The sequence below is a fragment of the Pristiophorus japonicus genome, chromosome 13 (assembly GCF_044704955.1).
Source record: "Pristiophorus japonicus isolate sPriJap1 chromosome 13, sPriJap1.hap1, whole genome shotgun sequence".
In the NCBI taxonomy this organism is placed as follows: Eukaryota; Metazoa; Chordata; class Chondrichthyes; family Pristiophoridae; genus Pristiophorus; species Pristiophorus japonicus.
This window is the reverse complement of record NC_091989.1, coordinates 111,675,828-111,696,818: the sequence shown is the minus strand read 5'-3', so window position 1 is coordinate 111,696,818 and position 20,991 is coordinate 111,675,828. Positions and strand designations below refer to the sequence as shown.

Here is a 20,991-nt window from a genome sequence, read left to right as displayed (position 1 = left end):
TGTTGGCCTTCATAGCGAGGGGATTTGAGTACAGGGGCAGGGAGGTGTTGCTACAGTTGTACAGGGCCTTGGTGAGGCCACACCTGGAGTATTATATACAGTTTTGGTCTCCTAACCTGAGGAAGGACATTCTTGCTATTGAGGGAGTGCAGCGAAGATTCATCAGACTGATTCCCGGATGGTGGGACTGACCTATCAAGAAAGACTGGATCAACTGGGCTTGTATTCACTGGAGTTCAGAAGAATGAGAGGGGACCTCATGGAAACGTTTAAAATTCTGACAGGTTTAGACAGGTTAGATGCAGGAAGAATGTTCCCAATGTTGGGGAAGTCCAGAACCAGGGGTCACAGTCTAAGGATAAGGGGTAAGCCATTTAGGACCGAGATGAGGAGAAACTTCTTCACCCAGAGAGTGGTGAACCTGTGGAATTCTCTACCACAGAAAGTAGTTGAGGCCATTTCACTAAATATATTCAAAAGGGAATTAGATGAAGTCCTTACAGGGATAGGTAGATGAAGGAAAAGGGTTTGAAGGGATTTGGGAACAGAGAGGATAAATGTGATTGGAATTATATACAGTAAATGCCAACATGGACAGGTTGGGCCGAATGGCCTGTTTCCATGTTGTAACTTCTATATATTTATATGTATAAAGTATAAATTAAAGCAGCTTAGTATTCCTGACTGGGCCTTCACCGCTGGGAGGGAGGGAGTGTGGAACTAGGTCTGAGGACCACTAAAAGAAGTCGGCCTGGATTTTACCAACCTATGGCAGGGATAGACTCCTGCCTGTCCACATGATCCCACTACCACATATTCGCATTCTCCTTGGGGCAGCCTGATTGAATATGCAAGCTGGGATTTCAGAAAGAATGCTGCTCCTGGCTGGGTCTTTGCCGCTGGAAGGGAGGGAACGTGGAACAAGCGACAGCAGTTAAAAGGCTGCTTCAGGGGAGCAAGAGAGACAGAGCTGCAGCTGCACTTGATCATTGAAGTACGATAGCAGAACGAGGAGAACTCTCTGGGCTGAGGATCCGTACTGACCAAGTCCACCAGATGCTCAGAAGCTGCAGTGGAGATAATGCTGCCAGAACTATGGGCCAGGGAGTTATGCTCCGTGTGCTGGCCATCTGGAGATAGGTGCCTCTGGCTGCCAGTGCCAAACCGCTGACCCCAAACCAGCTATTCAATGCCAGATACATTTTGATGACCTCACCAAGCTGGCAGTGTTAAGTGAAGCTTCAAGTGTCCATGCAGATGTGGAGATACTGCTGGAAATATGACTCACCCACCAACCATCCATGACCACATAGTATAACAGAAGAAATAAATGGGACGATTAGAAGGCACAAGAGACCCTACCATCCCCCCTCGTAGGTTCACCTCCTCTCCTACTAGTCAACTCTCCTAGATCATATTTCCTGAAATATTTGAGTGAGAAGTGAAGAGATTGCTGCATTGCCTGTACCTGAGAGCATGTTCACAAGGGAATGTCTGCAGACATCTGGGTATCTGGACATTGTAAATTAGTCCCGTGTTGTCCAATAGACATTGATGACAAGTCACAGGTGAAGTTATGATGACACCGATTTAACCCCATGCACTAATTTTAATAGAAACCGTCTTACACACACTCACACCATACAGGTCAATGTACTTCACGTGTATATTTGCTTAACAAACATACCTCCATTCATTAACTCAAAGTAAAGCGCTCCCAACGATCAACAACACTCACATTCAATTTTCCATCTCACCACTTTACCAACAAACGATCAAGTACATGTGCTGGTCTCCAGCTCCATCTTCTTCTTAAATAACATAAGAAATAGGAGCAGGAGTGGGCCATTTGACCCCTCGAGCCTGCTTCACCATTCAATAAAATCATGGCTGATCTGATCTGATCTTGGCCTCAACTCCACTTGTCTGCCCGTTTCCCATAATCCTTGACTCCCCTATCATTCAAAAATCTGTCTATCTGCACCTGAAATATATTCAATGGCCCAGCCTCAAAAGCTCTCTGGGGTAGAGAATTCCAAAGATTCACAACCCTCTGAGAGAAGAATTTCTTTCTCATCTCCGTTTTAAATGTGCGATCCCTTATTCTGAAACTATGTCCCCTAGTTTTAGATTCCCTCACTAGGGAAAACATCCTCTCAGCATCTACACTGTCAAGCCCCCTCCGAATCTTATACATTTCAAAAAGATCACCTCTCATTCTTCTAATCTCCAGTGAGTATAGGTCTAACCTGCTCAACCTTTCTTCATTAGTCAACCCGTTCATCTCAGGAATCAACCTAGTGAACCTTCTCTGAACTGCGTCCAATGCAAGTATACCCCTCCTTAAATAAGGAGACCAAAACTGTATATTGTACTCCAGTACTCTTCTACATTCAATGCTTGGAAAGTCCAATCCCTTAGTAATGCCCAAAATATGGAGGATGCAGCAAGTCACTACATTTCAGGAAACCCTTGCTGGGCTATATTGCAGGAGGGCCCAGCAGAGAGAGCGACCTGCCCAGTCATCAGAAACTACACATGAGAATCTTGATGGTGTTCCACAATAATCCTAGTTGCCCAAGGCCTCAGTGAACCTGTTTTCAGCCATTGTCTTAGATTCCCAAAAAGGCTGAAGTGGCTTCTCTGGTGGCTGAGCTGTACAGCTATCCTGGATTCTCTCTCTCTCTCTCTTTGTCCCCCCTCTCCCTCTCCCACTCTCCCCCTCTCTCTCTGTCTCTCTCCCTCTCTCTCTCTCCCTCCCCCTCTCTCTCCTTCTCTCTCCCCTCTCTCTCTCCCTCTCTCTTTCCCTCGCTCCTCCCTCTCTCACCCTCTCTCTCTCCCTCTCTCGCTGGCCCTCCTGTAAATCTGATTCTCTCTCTCACTCTCTGCTGTTACCTTCACAGTCACAGACAAGGCCATGCCCTGGTGGAAAGAGTATTTTTTTTAATTCATTCTGGGATGTGGGCGTCACTGGCAAGGTGGTGGAGAGAGTGATTGTTGAAGGTAGTTGATGGTGTGCCAATCAAGCGGGCTGCTTTGTCCTGGATGGTGTCGAGCTTCTTGAGTGTTGTTGGAGCTGCACTCATCTAGGCAAGTGGAGAGTATTCCATCACACTCCTGACTTGTGCCTTGTAGATGGTGGATAGGCTTTAGGGAGTCAGGAGGTGAGACACTTTCCACAGAATACCCAGCCTCTGATCCGCTCTTGTTGCCACAGTATTTATGTGACTTGTGCAGTTAAGATGATGATCAATGGTGGGGGATTTGGTGATGGTAATGCCATTGAATATCAAGGATCGGTGGTTAGACTGTCGCTTGTTGAAGATGGTCTTTGCCTGGCACTTGTGTTACTTGCACTTATCAGCCCAAGCTTGAGTGTCATCCAGGTCGTGCTGCATGCGGGCATGGACTGCTTCATTTTTTGAGGAGTTGCGAATGGATCTAAACACTGTGCAATCATCAACGAACATCTCCACTTCAGAACTTATAATGGTGAGATGGTCATTGATGAAGCAGCTGAAGATGGCTGGTCCAAGGACGCTGCTCTTAGGAACATCTTAGGAACGTCTGAAGCAATATGCTGGGGCTGGGATAATTGACTTCCGACAACCACAACCATCTTCCTTTGGGTATGACTCCAGCCAGTCAGATTCCAACAGCTGGCACTTCTCTGTGATGTTATCAGAGGGAAAACGCAGCCTTCTCAGGACCTGCCTATTGGAAAGACCCAGACAGGTCCTCCATCGTCTGTAGACCCTGTGATGTGGACACCTGCAGGTCAAGTGTTGCCTTTGTACATGCTGCTGCACTCTCTTAGCTTTCCATACTTTCCTCCCCCATGTCCTCATCAACATCCTCCTCAAAGCTCAGGAACAATGGAATCTCCAGAGATAAATCTATTATTTTGCTGTGCTGAGCTCCTTTTCAATTCTCAGCAAATTACACAAGGACCTTTCAATGCTCAGAAACTGCAGCTTCAAACTAGTGGAAGTGACTCCTAGTCAAAACAATGTTGTAGAATTTCACTCGTGTGTGACGAGTCACCTTCCAAATCTGTTCCTGCCGGTGGGTCACCCGACATGCTCAGCAACGCCATCTTTTCAACAGCAGTGATTGGATGGGGCACCAAGACCCTTTCACACATCACCCCTCTGCTCGCTGACCTACATTGGCTCCCGGCTCAGCAACATTTCAATTTTAACATTCTCACCCTCATGTCCACATCCCTCCTTGGCCTTGCCTCTTTCCTCCAGTCCTACAGCCCTCTGTGAACTCCAACTCAGGTCTCTTATACCTCCCCGACTTTCTTCACCCCACCATTGGCAGCTGTGTCTTAAGCCATCTAGGCCTCAGGATCTGGAATGCCCTCCCTAAACCTCTCGGCCTCTCCACCTCTCTCTCTTCCTTTAAGCTGCTCCTTAAAACGTGCATCAAGACAAAGCTTTTGGTGACCTGTCCTCATGACTCATTCTTTGGCTTGGTGTCAGATTTTGGTCTGATTCCGCTCCTGTGAAGTGCCTTGGGACGTTTTACTACATTAGCAGCGCTATATAAAGGCAAGTTGTTCTTATTGTTGTTGTGATGAGTGGGCGGAAATGCTGGAAATCTCGGAGGACCCTTGGCCATGTCCCTGCTTCATTTAAATGCAGTGGGACGGGTTTCTGGGGTGGATCAGGGGCACGGCAGCGTCTCGGGAGGAAATTCAAGTTGGCCATTTAATTAAAGCAAGAGTTTCAGCAGAGGGCCTCTCTGACTCATTACGCTCACCAGACTATCTGAAGCCCCTCTGAAAACAAACATTTTATTTATGGATAATACAACCCGCCGTTTCCATGGGTCTCTCGAGAGGTCGAGCCGGCCCCGATGGCATGGCATAAACACTGCAGACATTGGGGTGTGAGGGCCAGAAAATATTTTGCAGAGGGGTCTTTAAGACCTGGACAGAACTCCACTGGATTGCAGTGAGAATGTGAAATCAGTCTGATCTCCTGGGATAATGTAAAGTTATATTGGAGTTTATTTATACTGTAATGATGAACATTATTCATACCTTTGATTCCAGTGTTACAGCAAAGAAGAAGCCCAAACGGTCACACTTGCAGGTGATGTAATTGTTTCCTGTCTGAATGTTACATCCATTCGAATTGACTGTAATGGAGAGTTATTAATTATCAGAGTCATTGTCTCATTTACATATTCCAGTGCAGATTGATGTCAGCATTTTATAAAACTCTTTATTTACCTGTTTGTCCAGAATCCAAGAAGCCGCACAGTGTAGGTTTTGGCTAAAATGGAGAAGATAAATCTTATCATTAGATTCACCAGCACTAAAACAGTTTCATCAGCTGTGTAAGTGCTTAAACAGTTAGACATTTACCTGTCTAACGGGATGAAGCATAGAATTAGGAGGAAATTTTGTGCTGGCTGTAAAATAAATGTTTCTGTATTTTCATTAATGCCACAAAAAGTGGACAGTGCCTTTATGGAACTTGGGGAAGTAATTTTACTGAAATGGGGTCCATGCTACTGAAGTAAAGGTGATGGCTCCAAAACTCTGCGTCCCTCAGGCTGTAAATGGAGCATTTTTTGGGCGGACGGGATGAAAAAAGGGGCATCGCCCGGTTACACCGATGGTCTGAAGTTCTGGCCACACTGGGGTCGGCCTATTGATGCCACACAAATGAAGAAAATATGTCATTGAAGTACTTTCTTCTAATCGTGCCCAAGTAATGCTGGGGTACAAGGGACATTCTACGATCAATTGCATTTCGTAAAGTGGCAAAACCAGAACGTTTTCATTTTCATTGAATCTTTCCCCAAGCCTGATTAAACAGGGGCATCACACCTGAGGTGGGTGGCTTGTTGTACCAAGAACGTTGATGGTGCCCACCGGCAATATGTAAATATCTCTGAAACCAGGGGCCAGGGCCGCATCCACGGGGTGGGCAAACATTGTGTCCTCTCACAGATCTTCGCTTCTAAATCCTCCATAGGAATTTCAGGGCGCAAATGAAGGAAAATATGTCACAAGACTCAATTTTCCTCATTTGCATAGCATCATAATATGGCCACACCCCCATCATGATCAGAACTTCTGATGGACATTAAAGAGGCGAGGAGATCCGCTCCAAATTCTGCCCCACCTGCCCAGAAAGTGCCCCATTTACAGGCCTCGGGCCATGAATGTCAGGGTCATTCAGTCTAACTTCCACATCTACCCTGGAGATTATAATACAGACTGTGCTGCACAACTCCAATCCTATAAATGGCCACACACACACACGGTGAGCTCTATGATACTGTTCGGTTTTATCTTACCTCCCAACGTGACACGCCGTGAAATGTAAGTGTCAGAGGGGATGTGAGGTCATCAATGCTCAAATTCCCCACTTTAACTATAATGTTGGGTGAAACAGGGCTCCTCTCCTCACCCTGTAACAATACAAAAAATAGTTACTGAAAATCTACTGATTTAGGATTAATTACACACAGAAAGTTAATGATATTCATTTCTGCGGTGATGGTGAGCAGTGCAGGTTTATCATTGTAATAAACATTTTCTTTGGAGGCCGCCTTGCCGGCAGAAGTGCGGTAAACCACAACTCCAAGCCGCCCATGAAACCTTCTGTAGACCCTGTCCCAAATTGCGGTGATGGGGTCATTAACACAAACGCACAGCAGTGACTCCCACCCCAGTCCACCCAGAAAGTCAGAGTGACACCATGCCCAGACACAGCTCTAGAAATTCAGCTGCACCTATTTTGGGCATGTGGGATGTGCTGGGTGCATGCCCTGCGCCCTAATGGTGAGGCCTGAGGTGCCACTGGACCTTGGGCCTTGGGCCTCATTACAAAGAAGCCAGCATGACACGACATTCGCCTGGTGGAGAGACGACCAAGATCAGGCTGTTGGTCGATTCGCAGCAACCCTCAGGTAAGTGAAGCTATGGGTCGGGTCAGAGGCTGGGGGAAAGGATCGGAGGTCGGGGGCCAGAGGATGGGGGGGTTTCATTCAGAGGCTAGAGGCCAGAGGATGGGGAGGGTTGGATTCAGAGGCTGGGGACCAGAGGATGCGGGGTTGGATTCGGAGGCCGAGGGGGGGTGGGATGGGGGGTGGGGTCTGGAGCAGCAGTAACCAGAAGAGAGGGAGCAGTGGCGAGCTTTTGTAAAATGTGGGTCAGGAGGAGCACTCCTATTCCTCTGGGAATATTCAGGTAAGTAATTGTGAAAAGCTTACCTTGTAGTGTCACTGGAGGTCCCAAGGTCTGGTTTTACTGAGTGCAGGCAGCGCTGGCTGCCTCAGGGCAAACTAATCTTGAAGTGAGGGCCAGAAACAGATGTTAGGCCCCTGATTTGCATATGTAAACGGTCTGACACTTGTTTTGGGCATGGGCCCTGGATACCATTTATTTCCTTTCCCAATCTAGCCGGCGGTGCACTTCATTCCTGCCATATAGAGGGCTAAGTGGGCCAGTTAGAGCCCGAAAATCGGCTGCTGCACAGTCAGACTTGAACACCAGAGTGGCCCGACTCTAACTCCCAAATGACCTGTCTGGGCATCTCTGGAAGGTGATCAAGCCCCAATATGATTGATTACCTGCTTCCCTACTACATTGTGATGAGCCGAAGATTGTCCTCTCTGCCCCATGAGAATTGGGACAGGATAGGGTGGCTTTACTTAAATGGTGCAATCCTAGGAACAGTGCATGTCCATAGAGATTTAGGGGTCCATGTACACAGATCACTGAAATATATGTCCGGCAATGTTCCCTTTCATTTTCTTTGGGTGCACGGCCCCTTTAAGGTGCAGCATTCAAAATACTGCACATGCACGGTTTTCCCTATTTAAAAGCCGGTGAGTCGTCTGCCCGGGAGCTGCAGAGCACTGTGCAGTCTCACAGCTTAAAGGGAACATTATTGTCAGGTACAAAAATTAATCAAAAAGGCTGATGGAATGTTAAACTTTATGGGGCTGATTTGGTGAAGACATCCGCCCGCCCAAGTATCGCCCAAAGGACTGCCGATGGCCGCTGAGATAACCGACTGTACTTTGGGCAGGGTTTGCATCGAAAAATTCCTTCAAAAGAGGGACTTACACTGCCAATCTGGGTGGCAGCCGGCAGAAGCTCCCAATCCCGGCGGCAAAGACACCTGTAAAGAAAAAAATTATAAAATGTTTACTCACCTTTTTTGCAGATCTTCATACTCACCGTCAGGGACAGACCAGCCTCCAGCCAGCGGTCCATCCCCGTTCTGGTGCCGACCCCCTGCCCGCATCAATATGGCGTCTCGGCGGGCGGGGGGCCACTTACGCCACTCGGCCGTCCGCTGACGTCAGCGGGCGGTTCCCGACTGTTCTCCCCTCCCACCCACTCCAGCCCAAATCGAAAGTGGCACTGGGCGCAACTCGAGGAGGAATGTCGGCGGCAGTGGGCGGCAGTCGGCGGCAGTGGGCGGTAAGGCCATCAATTTTGGGCCCTATAATTAGAGGGCAAGAATAGAGAAACATAGAAACATAGAAAATAGGTGCAGGAGTAGGCCATTTGGCCCTTCGAGCATGCACAGCCATTCAATGAGTTCATGGCTGAACATGCAACTTCAGTACCCCATTCCTGCTTTCTCGCCATACCCCTTGATCCCCCGAGTAGTAAGGGTTACATCTAACTCCTTTTTGAATATATTTAGTGAATTGGCCTCAACAACTTTCTGTGGTCGAGAATTCCACAGGTTCACCACTCTCTGGGTGAAGAAGTTTCTCCTCATCTCGGTCCTAAATGGCTTACCCCTTATCCTTAGACTGTGACCCCTGGTTCTGGACTTCCCCAACATTGGGAACATTCTTCCTGCATCTGACCTGTCTAAACCTGTCAGAATTTTAAATGTTTCTATGAGATCCCCTCTCATTCTTCTGAACTCCAGTGAATACAAGTCCAGTTGATCCAGTCTTTCTTGATATGACAGTCCCGCCATCCCGGGAATCAGTCTGATGAACCTTCGCTGCACTCTCTCAATAGCAAGAATGTCCTTTCTCAAGTTAGGAGACCAAAACTGTACACAATACTCCAGGTGTGGCCTCACCAAGGCCCTGTACAACTATAGTAACACCTCCCTACCCCAGTACTCAAATCCCTTCGCTATGAAGGCCAACATGCCATTTGCTTTCTTAACCGCCTGCTGTACCTGCATGCCAACCTTCAATGACTGATGTACCATGACACCAAGCACCTCCCCTTTTCCTAATCTGTCACCATTCAGATAATAGTCTGTCTCTCTGTTTTTACCATCAAAGTGGATAACCTCACATTTATCCACTTTATACTTCATCTGCCATGCATTTGCCCACTCACCTAACCTATCCAAGTCACTCTGCAGCCTCATAGCATCCTCCTCGCAGCCCACGCTGCCACCCAACTTAGTGTCATCCGCAAATTTGGAGATACTACATTTAATCCCCTCATCTAAATCATTAATGTACAATGTAAACAGCTGGGGCCCCAGCACAGAACCTTGCGGTACTCCACTAGTCATTGCCTACCATTCTGAAAAGTACCCATTTACTCCTACTCTTTGCTTCCTGTCTGCCAACCAGTTCTCAATCCACGTCAGCACACTACCCCCAATCCCATGTGCTTTAACTTTGCACATTAATCTCTTGTGTGCGACCTTGTCGAAAGCCTTCTGAAAGTCCAAATGCACCACATCAACTGGTTCTCCCTTATCCACTCTACTGGAAACATCCTAAAGAAATTCCAGAAGAGTTGTCAAACATGATTTCCCTTTCACAAATCCATGCTGACTTGGACCTATCATGTCACGTCTTTCCAAATGCGCTGCTATGACATCCTTAATAATTGATTCCATCATTTTACCCACTACCGATGTCAGGCTGACCGACCTATAATTCCCTGTTTTCTCTCTCCCTCCTTTTTTAAAAAGTGGGGTTACATTGGCTACCCTCCACTCCATAGGAACTGATCCAGAGTCTATGGAATGTTGGAAAATGACTGTCAAAGCATCCGCTATTTCCAAGGCCACCTCCTTACGTACTCTGGGATGCAGACCATCAGGCCCTGAGGATTTATCGGCCTTCAAACCCATCAATTTCCCCAACACAATTTCCCGACTAATCAGGATTTCCCTCAGTTCCTCCTTCTTACTAGATTCTCTGACCCCTTTTATATCCAGAAGGTTGTTTGTGTCCTCCTTAGTGAATACAGAACCAAAGTACTTGTTCAATTGGTCTGCCATTTCTTTGTTCCTCGTTATGACTTCTCCTGATTCTGATATGAAGGGGATGATGCTTTGATACAACTATACAAAGCCTTGAGTAGACCATATCTGGGGTACTGTGTACAGTTCTGAGCACTGCATCTTAGAAATTATATATTGGCCTTGGAAGGAATGCAGTGCTGATTCACCAAAATGTTAACTGGGCTCTGAGTGTTAGATTATGAGGAGAGATTACATAAACTAGGATTGTATTCCCTGAAATATAGAAGGTTAAGTGATAGTTTACTGAAGGTCTTTAGGATTTTGAAAGAAATTCATCGGGTAGATAGAGATACATTTTTTAGGCTGGTGGGATAGTCCAGGACAGGTGAACATAACCTTAAAATCAGAACCAGGCCATTCAGGAGAGAAGTTAGGAGGTATGTCTTCAAGCAAAGGGTGGTAGAAGTGTGGCACTCTCTCCCACAGAAAGCAATAGATGCTGGCTCAATTAATCATTCTAAATCTGAGATCGATAGATTTTTGCTAGACAAGGATATAAAAGGATATGGAGCCAAGGCAGGTAGATGGAGTTAAGATACGGATCAGCCACGATCTCATTGAAAGGTAGAACTGGCTCGAGGGGCTGAATGGCCTACTCCAGTTCCTATGTTCCTATGCGATACTGTTCCTCACTGGTTACCGTTACTGGGAGGGATGAAAGTGCAGGGCATTTGCAGCCTTTAAACGGCAGCAACAAATTTGAGGGGGGCAGCCGTTTCTCAGCGACAGGATGCATGACTACTAGAATGTATCTAGGAACGGCAGCCTTGCAGGAGGTCAGCAGCAGTGGGAGCTCTCAGACTGTCTGATGATTCCATGGAGGTGTTGCTGGCTGACAAGGGATCGATTGTTGAGCACCGAGGGCAGTGAGCCCCATAAGAGAGTGGTTCAGGCTGTATGAACAAGGTCAACAGTCAGCAAAACCTCACCACTCCAGGAACTGACACAGAGAGGTTCAATGACCTCACATGGGTGGCCAGGATAAGGCAAGGAACAGTTGCCAATCCTCATCCTGTACCATTGAGAGAGGATTCACTCATCTCCTTACCCCTCTCATCTCCTGGGTAACCTCTTCAAACACTCAAGCACCAACTGCACTCACAGGCACTCTGTCAACTCACACAGCTTTCCACAAGGTTCATCTTCAAGGACTGTTGATTTAAACGGACAATGCACTTGCACCTTTCTTCATCATGCACTCATATAGAGGAAAACAAGTCCATGCTATTTCTTCACAGACAAATGTCACTGTCATGACATCTTATCTGTGCAAGCACCAGCAGAGAAATACTCACTCAGGGGAAAGTAGTTATTCAGAAGGGTTTAGATTGAGTGAAGCACTGAGCAGTACTGAGCATGAGGACCTGGTAGTGCAAGAGAGGGAGAGTGCCATTTCTCCACTGTGGAGAAACAACTACCCTCAGCTCAGGAGCCTCAGGATCCAAATCTCTGGGGCCCAGTATTTAAAAGAACTATGAGTTGGGAGAATTGATTTCATGTGCAGGCAGTGGAGATAGTGAAGAAGTGAGAGGAGTCCTCGACACAATGCAAGGGGGCTGAAATTGCCCTCCGTCTGATTGTGGGCGGTAACCTTCCGGGTGCAGGACTTCCTGTGCCCGGCCTGGAAGTCCCGCCGCCGGCGTGGAATTGGGCCGTGCGCCCCTGAAACAAGAAGGAGCGCATTCTCCGGCGCTCCGGGGACAGCTGTTAAAAGGGCAGGTCACTGCGCAGTCTGCCGGCCACCGCTGGGCCACGAGGGGTGTGATCGACGGGGCCAGTGACCCGGCACGCAAAACGGAGTACCAGGCTACATGATGACGGCAGGGTCAATGCGAGGGCTGTCATTGTCGGGCCGACCCAAGAGTCGACAGACAAAATAAAATGGCGGCCTGGGGCGATAAAGGCCTCCCCTTTAAGGGGCGCGCCAGCGGCAGATGTCTGCCAGCTTCGCTACCCGCGGGGCAATTTACCCAAACCTCCAGGGCAATTTCCCTGGAGGCGCTCCTTCCCTTGGCCGAAAACACCATTGTGCCCCGTTAGCACCCCCCGCTAGTGGCACTAATGGTGCGCAAAAAAGGGGCAATTTCGGCTCCAGGAAGTTTCTTACAATATGCAGAACACCCAGGAGACAGTGACAGTCTTGGGGAATTTTGCATTAACAAGGCACAGTAAGGACTTTGGTGGCTTCTGGAGTGGCAACTAGCATTGTTTCAATAGATGCCTTGAGGCTCAGCCTGACTGCTACACTTACACACCACTCCGGCAACTTGGTGGGGAATATTTTAATGACCATTAGCAGCTCCGGCACCATTGGGAAGAAAGAAGTGGCTACAGATGTTGCTGTCTCTCTGGAGAGTGGCAATGAAGCTGCTTTCTTAAATTCCCCTCCAATACCTGTGTTATGTCTGTACTTGAGCTGTTGTGACCTTTGCCCCACTTATTGTAACTCCAGAGTGAGGCACAAGCATGGTGGGCAACCCTTTATTCTGGGTCCTGCACACCGATGCAGGTGACCCTCAGGTCTCCCACCGCAGTGCCCTCTGGTGGCACACCTTATGTGACTATACAGTTAGTATACATGGTCTACATAAATGACATCACATCCCCTCAAGTCTTTAATGCAAATTGACTCGTATATTGACGGTGACCTGGGCTTTGCTCTTCCTGGTTGACCATTCTAGCTTGGATGGGTTGGTAGTGAGATTTGTTTCCAGTGGAGGTCCCAGTGGTTTCTGCTTGTGAATCCATGACTACACCATTCTTCCCCCGTCCCCCCCCACCATCCCACATAGAGATCATGCTAATGGTCCGTTATATGCAAGTTGCATTCAAGTTCAGCACATGGGTTTTACATTTACATCTTGGTAGATTTGATGGGTGGATAACAGTTGCGTTTCTTTTTGTGTGGTACATTTACATGATCAATACAGGTATCTCAGTATAGGTACACAAGGACAGTCTAGTTCCAGCATGGCCGGATGAGATCTGGGTCGTCTGCTGGTGGCGCAGCAGTCTGCTAGTGGGTCTGTGGGTGAGGTGAGCTCATTTTGCTCGAATTGCCAGAGCTCAGGGCTCTTGCCGTTACTGCAAGGGTCGGGCAGACCCAAAGACAGCTGATGTGTCTGTGACCGCCCTGTCCTTTCCGTTCGCAGTGTCGCTGTTGCTCCCTGGGAAGCGGTCTGAGCGAGTGAGCGTTTCGTCTAAGCGACGGTGGGGTTGCCTTGTCTTGTCTAGCAGTTCGCAGGGGACTGCTGACTCGCCTTCCTTGAGGGCATCGTTGTGAACATTCTCTAATTTGGGATCCTGGCTGGTCCAGGTCCCGTTCGGAGGAGCCGTTGCGGGTGATCCTTCGCTCTTGGGCATTGCCATGGTGGCGAGTGGGTTTGTGGGCTGCGCCTTTTCCACCCGGGTGGTGGGCGACGGAAGCCGATTGTGAGCATAGGCGCAGTTTACTGTTTCTGGCCTGTGGCGGTTCATGCCATCGGGTGCCTGCAATGTTAAACCGATCTGAGGCAGGGTAGCGCTACCGATGCCTCTGCTCACCGGGGATCGTTTACTCTGTGGCTTGTCTACTTCTGTCAGCTGTGGAGACACATTATGATACATTGTTCTGGTCCCGGGGATGCAGGCTACAGCATTGGGTAGCCTGCTGGACCTGTATACAACTGTTAGGTGTTCACCCGCTACATTGACTGATTGCAATTTGCACCCGACATCGCTCAACAACATTTTGTTCATTACAGCTGGACTTTTAAATTGGTTACCAATTTCAAGCAGTTCATTCAAAAATGGCGGGTTGCTGGCTTCCTTTAAAATGGCCTTACTACTTTTACCCCAATCACCTTCCTTGCGTGGAACCACATATCATTGCTCCATTAGCGCTGCACCTTGTGGTTTTGACACAATCCTTTCCCTGTCCATGATGTCGACTGTCGCGATCTTCTTTCCCAGGGATTCTGCCACTGAAGCTGGAAAGGCGCCCTCGGATCCAATCTTACTCCTCAGGAGTCCTGCCACTGAAACTGGGAAGGTGCGTTCGGGTCGTCTCGGCCGGATCATCGCCACGCAGTCGTGATGAGCGGTCTGTGCCTCGGGGGCTGCACGGATCTGCTCTCCGGTGTCTGGTCCAACTGAAGGTGGGGGCTTGCTCTGCCTCTGAGCATGGGGGACATCGATCGCTGGAGGGATGAAGTCTTCCCAGTTCCAATTAATCTTCCCATGAATCCATCTTCTTCCAAGTAGCGTTGGTCCATCACCTGAAACAATCCACAATGGTAAATTGTGCACCATGCCATCATGGGATACACTTACATCCGCACGACCAAAAACTGATATCAGTTCTTTGGTGTAGGTGCGCAGTTTTGCCTGAACCAGCTTGGGTCATTCAGCTTGATCGTTCCATAGCCTCTCAAAGGCTTCCTGGCTCATTATTGACTGACTCTCTCCCGTGTCCACTTCCGTGAAGAATGGAATACCATTTATCTCGACTTCCATTATCACTGTAGGACAATCTGTGGTGCAGGTATATACTCCATACACTTTGTCCTGGGACTGAGCTGCCTCTCTAACCATCTCCTCGTAATCCGCGCTGGATTCACAGCCATCTGCTGACTCCTCTTCCACGTGGTGAGTCACAGCACTTTTGCACATTCGCTGGAGGTGGTCTTTTGTGCTGCAGCCTTTGCACACATAGTCTCTGAACCGACACTGATGAGCCCTGTGATTACCTCTGCAATGGCAGCATGGTGCTACTCGACTTACGTTTGCACCCCTCGGCGGACTCTGAGTTAAAGGACTCGGGGGCCTGTACGCTCTGCCCTGGGCAGATTCACGTTCAACAGTTCTGCCTGTGAAAGGCACCATTGTATTTATAGTATTTTCCGGATTTGAGTCCTGAGAGTGAGTCATCATCTGCTTGGAGCTGCAGCGTGAGTTCATGAACGCCTGGCTGATGCTGATGGCCTTCTGCAGAGTGACAGTGGTTTCGGCAGACAGTAGTCTGTGAAGAAGGGTCTCATGACCGATGCCAATGACAAAGATGTCCCACAACACATCGGCGAGGGATGCGCCGAATTCACACGGTCCTGCCAGCCTCCTGAGGTTGGCAGCGTACTTCGCGATTTCCTGGCCCTCGGGGCGGCGGTGTGTATAAAATCGATGCCTGGCCGTGAGAATGCTCTCCTTTCATTTGAGTTGGTCCCGAATGAGCACTTTCTGCTCCTCATATGACTTGGTCATTGTTTTCTCTGGTGCAAGCAAGCTGACGAGGCTGTAGGCCACGAGCCCACAACTGGTCAACAGGATAGCTCTGCGCTTATCTGCCAGCGTGGCCGGATCATCGCCTATCAGGTCGTTTGCTACGAAATATTGGTCGAGCCGCTCTGTAACGGCTTCCCAATCTTCACCCTCTGAGAACTTTTCTAATGCATCAACATTAGTCATTTTTGCGTGAAAGTTTGTAATCTCGTTGCCAGTTGTTATGTCTTTAATACTCTTATAAATGACTCCACAAGGTCTAGTATTGTACTTGAGCTGTTGTGACCTTAGTCCCATTTATTGTAACGCCAGAGTAAGGCACAATCATGCTGGCCAGCCTTTTATACTGTGTCTTGTACACCTATACAGGTGACCCTCACATATCCCACCCCACTGCCCTCTGGTGGCACATCTTATGGAACTATACAGTTAGTATACATGATCTACATACATGACAACTGGCACATGAAGGAGCTTCATAATCAGGTCTGGTCGCCCTTGACAGTCAACAGAAAGACTGTTTGCTCTGCCATATACGCTGCACTAAGATGAGGATCACCTCAGTCTTCGAGCCCAGCCGCCCACTGCTCAACCCCATCTTACTCAGGGAGCACCACATAGAAGTATTAGGGCTGGATTTTCGGCTTTTCTGTTTTTGAGGCGATAATGGCGGCGGGGCAGGAAAGTTAACGGCCGGGAATAGTTTGCACTTTAGTATTTAAGTTTGGGCATCTGGGCCGTGCGTCAGGGGGCACAGCGCTAAGGGAGGCGTTGTACACCTCTCTTGGCACAAGGAAGGGAATCTCCCCGAGCTAAAGAGCCGGGCCGTGAGTGCTCTGCGAGAGGCTTGGGGGAGGAAGGGTTGGGGGGGGTGGGTGGGGGGCCTGGGGGAAACCTAAAAGAAAACACAAAAACATTCCTAAAACATTGCGCAACACAAATCGCATAAAAATATAAAATAAAAAACACTCGCACTTACTTTTGGAGTACTTTACCCACCTCTCTACTGTCGGGATCGCTGGACCGCTCTGATTTCCCAGGTGGTCATTACGGGCGCACTTCCGGCGGATGGGGTGAGCAAGACTCGAAACTCTCGCCGGTGTCACAACCAGGGGCGTTGCACACCCGGCGCAGCTCTTCCCGGCGGTGCTGCTCAGCGTCACCGCTCAACCCGACCAGAGGATCGCGACGGGGCAAGACCTCACCGCCACCTTTCCCACTGCTCCGGGGCAAAATCTGGAGCGCAAAGCACCGGAAAATCCAGCCCAGCGACTAGGAGCTCGAGAAAGTAAGTTTGCGGCACAGAATAGACACAGGCCTAGAAATTGGTCCGCACAGCGCCATGTTTTTCAGTCGCTGCTCGGACTATTATGGCCCATATATGGCGGGAAGAATGTGTGTGTATATTTACGGCCGGAATTGCCCCACCCACCATATTGGGTAAGTTCAAACAAGAGGAATTCTTACCCATGACTGAAACATGGAATGGTCGCCGGCAAGTGGGAAAGATCGGGAGTTGTTGGGAGGGATGGGAGTCTGGCAATGAGGAGAGAGGAAAAGATCGGGGGTTGGTGGTGGGAGGTCGGCAGATTGTGGGGCAGGATGTTCAGGAGCAAGGGTTGGGGGCAGTGGTCAGTCGATCGAATGTAGTCGCGAGGAGCGGCTGCGATAAGCAGAAGGTTTTCTTGAGGGTCCGGGGGGGGGGGCAGGGAACACTCCTGTTGCTCCTGGCTCACATCTGGGGATTTGTGCCAAATTTGGAGTGCTGTCCCACAGACTGGTCAAACAACAGGCTGACACAGTCATACTCACAGAATCATACCTTTCAGGCAATGTCCCAGATTCCTCCATCCCAATTCCTGTCTCACCGGCAGGACAGACGCAGCAGAGTTGGCGGCACAGTAGTACACAGTTGAGGGCAGGGGGGGGGATTGGCCCTGGGAGTCCTCAACATTGACTCCGGACCCCATGAAGTCTCTTGGCTTCAGGTCAAGCATGGGCAAGAAAACCGGCTGCTGATTACCAATTACTGCCCTCTCTTAGCTGATGAATCAATATGCCTCATTTTGAACACCAGATGGAAGAAGCACTGAGGGTAACAAGGGCACAGAATGTACTCTGGGTGGGGGACTTCAATGTTCAGCACAAAGAGTGGCTTATTAGCACCACTACTGATAGAGCTGGCCAGTTCCTGAAGGTGAGAGCTCTGAGACTGGGCTTGTGGCAGGTGGTGAGTGAACCAACACGTGGGAAAAACCTACTTCCCCTCCACTTCACCAATCCACCTGTCACTGATGCATCTGTCCATGACAGTAGTGGCAGGAGATGCCACCGTATAGTCCTTGTGGAGACGAAGTCCCAACTTCACACTGAAGATACCCTCCTCATCATGTTGTGTGGCATTAACACTGTGTTAAATGGGATAGATGCAGAATAGATCTAGCAGTTCAAAACTAGGCATCCTTAAGGCACTGTGGGCTATCAGCAGCAGCAGAATTATATTCCACCACAATGTTTAACCACATGGCCCAGCACATCCCTCACTCTGCCATTACCATTAAGCTAGGGGACCAACCCTGGTTCAAGGAGGACTGTAGAAGAGCATACCAGCAGCATCAACAACAAATTCTGTTTATATAGCGCCTTTAACGTAGTAAAATGTCCCAAGGCACTTCGATATTATAAGACAAAAAATTTGAGCCATATAAGGAGAAAATAGGGCAGCTGACCAAAAGCTTGGTCAAAGAGGTAGGTTTTAAGAACTATCTTAAAGGAGAAGAGAGAGATAGAGAGGAGGAGTGGTTTAGTCATGGATTTCCAGAGCCTAGCGTCTAGGCAACAGAAGGCACGGCCACCAATCGTTGAGCGATTATAATCAGGGATCCTCAAGTGGGCAGAATTAGAGGAGCGCACATATCTCGGGGGAGGTTGTGGGGCTGGATGAGATTACAGAGATAGAGAGGGGCAAGGCCATGGAGGGATTTGAAAACAAGGATGAGAATTTTGAAATCGAGACATTGCTTAACTGGGAGCTAATGTTGGTCAGTGAGCACAGGGGTGATGGGTGAACGAGACTTGGTGCGAGTTAGGACACGGCAAGCCGAGTTTTGGATCACCTCTAGTTTACATAGGGTAGAATGTGGGAGGCCAGCCAGGAGTGTGTTGAAATAGTCAAGTGTAGAGGTAACAAAGACATGGATGAGGGTTTCAGCAGCGGATGAGCTGAGAAAAGAGTTGGGATGGGTGATGTTACAGAGGTGGAAATAGGCTGTTTTAGTTATGCTGCAGATGTGTAGTTGGAAGTTCATTTCAGGGTCAAATATGACACCAAGATAGCGAACAGCCGCAGACAGATGTTAGGGAGAGGGATGGAGTCAGTGGCTAGGGAGCGGACTTTGTGGCAGGGACTGAAAACAATGGCTTTGGTCGTCTCAGCACCAGGCGTAGCTGAAAATGAGATGCCTCCCTGATGAAGCAACAACACAGGACTACATGCATGCTAAACAGCGGAAGATCAAGGCCAGCAGCAGACACCCCGCCCTCCCTGATCACTCCCATCAGCAGCAGCCCCCTCCCACCCCCGCAATCAGGGCCATCAGCAGACACCCTGCCCTCCCCCCTCCCCGATCACACCCATGAGCAGGCCATCCCCCTCCCCCTTCCTGATCACTCCCATCAGCAGCAGCCCCCTCCCACCCCCCCAATCAGGGCCATCAGCAGACCCCCCGCCCTCCCTGATCACTCCCATCAGCAGCAGCCCCCTCCCACCCCACCAATCAGAGCCATCAGCAGACCCCCCGCCCTCCCTGATCACTTCCATCAGCAGCAGCCCCCTCCCACCCCACCAATCAGGGCCATCAGCAGACACCCTGCCCTCCCCCCCTCCCCGATCACACCCATGAGCAGGCCATCCCCCTCCCCCTTCCTGATTATGGCCATCAGCAGCCCACCCCCACCCCCTCCCACTCCCAATCACGCCCATCAGCAGGCTCCACGGCCCCCCACTCCCCCGATCATGCCCATCAGCAGCCCCTCCCACCTCTTCCTCCCCCTTCTCCCCACCATGATCATGCCCATCAGCAGGCTCCCCGCCCCCACCCACCCCACACTCACCCGATTATGGTCAACAGCAGACTCCCGGCCTCCTGCCGCTAAATCTCTGCTCCTGCCCACCAGCCAGCCAGTTAATCCGGCCGGCTGTCAGGCGGGAGTCTGCACAGAATTATTGAAATGTGGCCCTGCCGTCAGGATCGGCGCCCCTGTCGCCACCTTTTCATTCAATAAAATCCTGATTCTGCACCAAGTGTCGTAACCATTTCTGGATCAATAATACACTCCTGTAGGTAGATGTTTTGCCGGTACACAGCTAAATTGCCGTGGTATATGGAAGGAGATGGGATGGAAATACAGAGCTCAGATGATGTGAGCAAGTTTGAAAATTTAAGGGCTTGTTCACTTGAAACCCATGAATTAAAGACTGGTTTTAGCTGAAGTAAGCAGGAGCCCCTCTAAAAATACTGTACAAACAGCACGTTGCACATAAAGAGTGAATAATAGCAACATTAAACACCAAACTTAATAACAATTCTAAACACTGACAGTGTCGAATCCATATTATTGCAGATTTGGATGGAGTAGATTATCTCTGTTACCTGGAATGAGGTCTTGTTCATGAACTGAGTGACAACGGCTTTAGGAGATGTGCGCAACTGATATGCCAATGTAACCTGAACAGCAGCAATCATCGGCTGGTCATCAGGGTCCACCTGTACAACAATTATAACACTATTTTTAATGCTTTTGATTGCATTTGGCTGAACAACCCACCTACAATGAAATACAGCTTTTTATAATTCCATGGTGACAACTGAAGGAGGCAGACAGTGAACTTTAAAGCATTCGACAAATTGTAACTGAAAGGTACGTTACTAATGAAAGAAAGGACTTGCATTTCTATAGCATCTTTCAGAGGATCATTAATTATGGAGTGCAGGCTGTCACTGGGAGTCCCAACACCCAAAGGGAGCAGTCACTGCCAGGCTGGAATATCCGGGCAGCTCTGCGGTGGGACAACTGATGCACCACGTGAACAGGAGGAGACCACTTCAAGGAGCGGGGAGGGGGAGGGCAGGTGGGGGAAGGAGTCCTGAAGATGGGGGAGGAATTTTTTTTGGCTTTCAGTTTGTGCCTGGCACAGGGGCCTGAGGGGAGTGAATTGTGCCTGTTGCTGGGCCCCCTAGCTCCAAGTGAGGACAATGGGCCTTCTGCCCCTGCCCTAGGGAGCGCCAAAACATTTTCCTGATAGTCCTTGGGATAGTCGAGGAGCAGCGGTGGAAGACAGGGGAGTCGGACAGATTGCTCGGTCCCACCTCATGTGATGGGTGGTGAAGAGGCAGCTGGCGGCTTTCCCAGCTGGGACCTGGGGAGGTAAATTGAGGTCAGGCTGGGAATGTGGTGGGAGGCC

General features: G+C 49.3%; 1 protein-coding gene across 1 annotated transcript in view; it reads right to left on the bottom strand.

The window, feature by feature from the left end:
• LOC139278170 (adhesion G-protein coupled receptor G2-like) overlaps window positions 1-5,953 on the bottom strand; it is a 60,760-nt gene extending 54,807 nt beyond the window's left edge. The window contains exons 1-3 of the mRNA XM_070896823.1: window positions 5,846-5,953; window positions 5,243-5,285; window positions 5,051-5,148 (exon numbers count right to left, since the gene is read on the bottom strand). Coding sequence (XP_070752924.1) covers window positions 5,051-5,148; window positions 5,243-5,285; window positions 5,846-5,953 — 249 coding nt within the window. The remainder of the gene's footprint in view (window positions 1-5,050; window positions 5,149-5,242; window positions 5,286-5,845) is intronic.
• Between the last annotated feature and the right edge of the window lie 15,038 nt (window positions 5,954-20,991).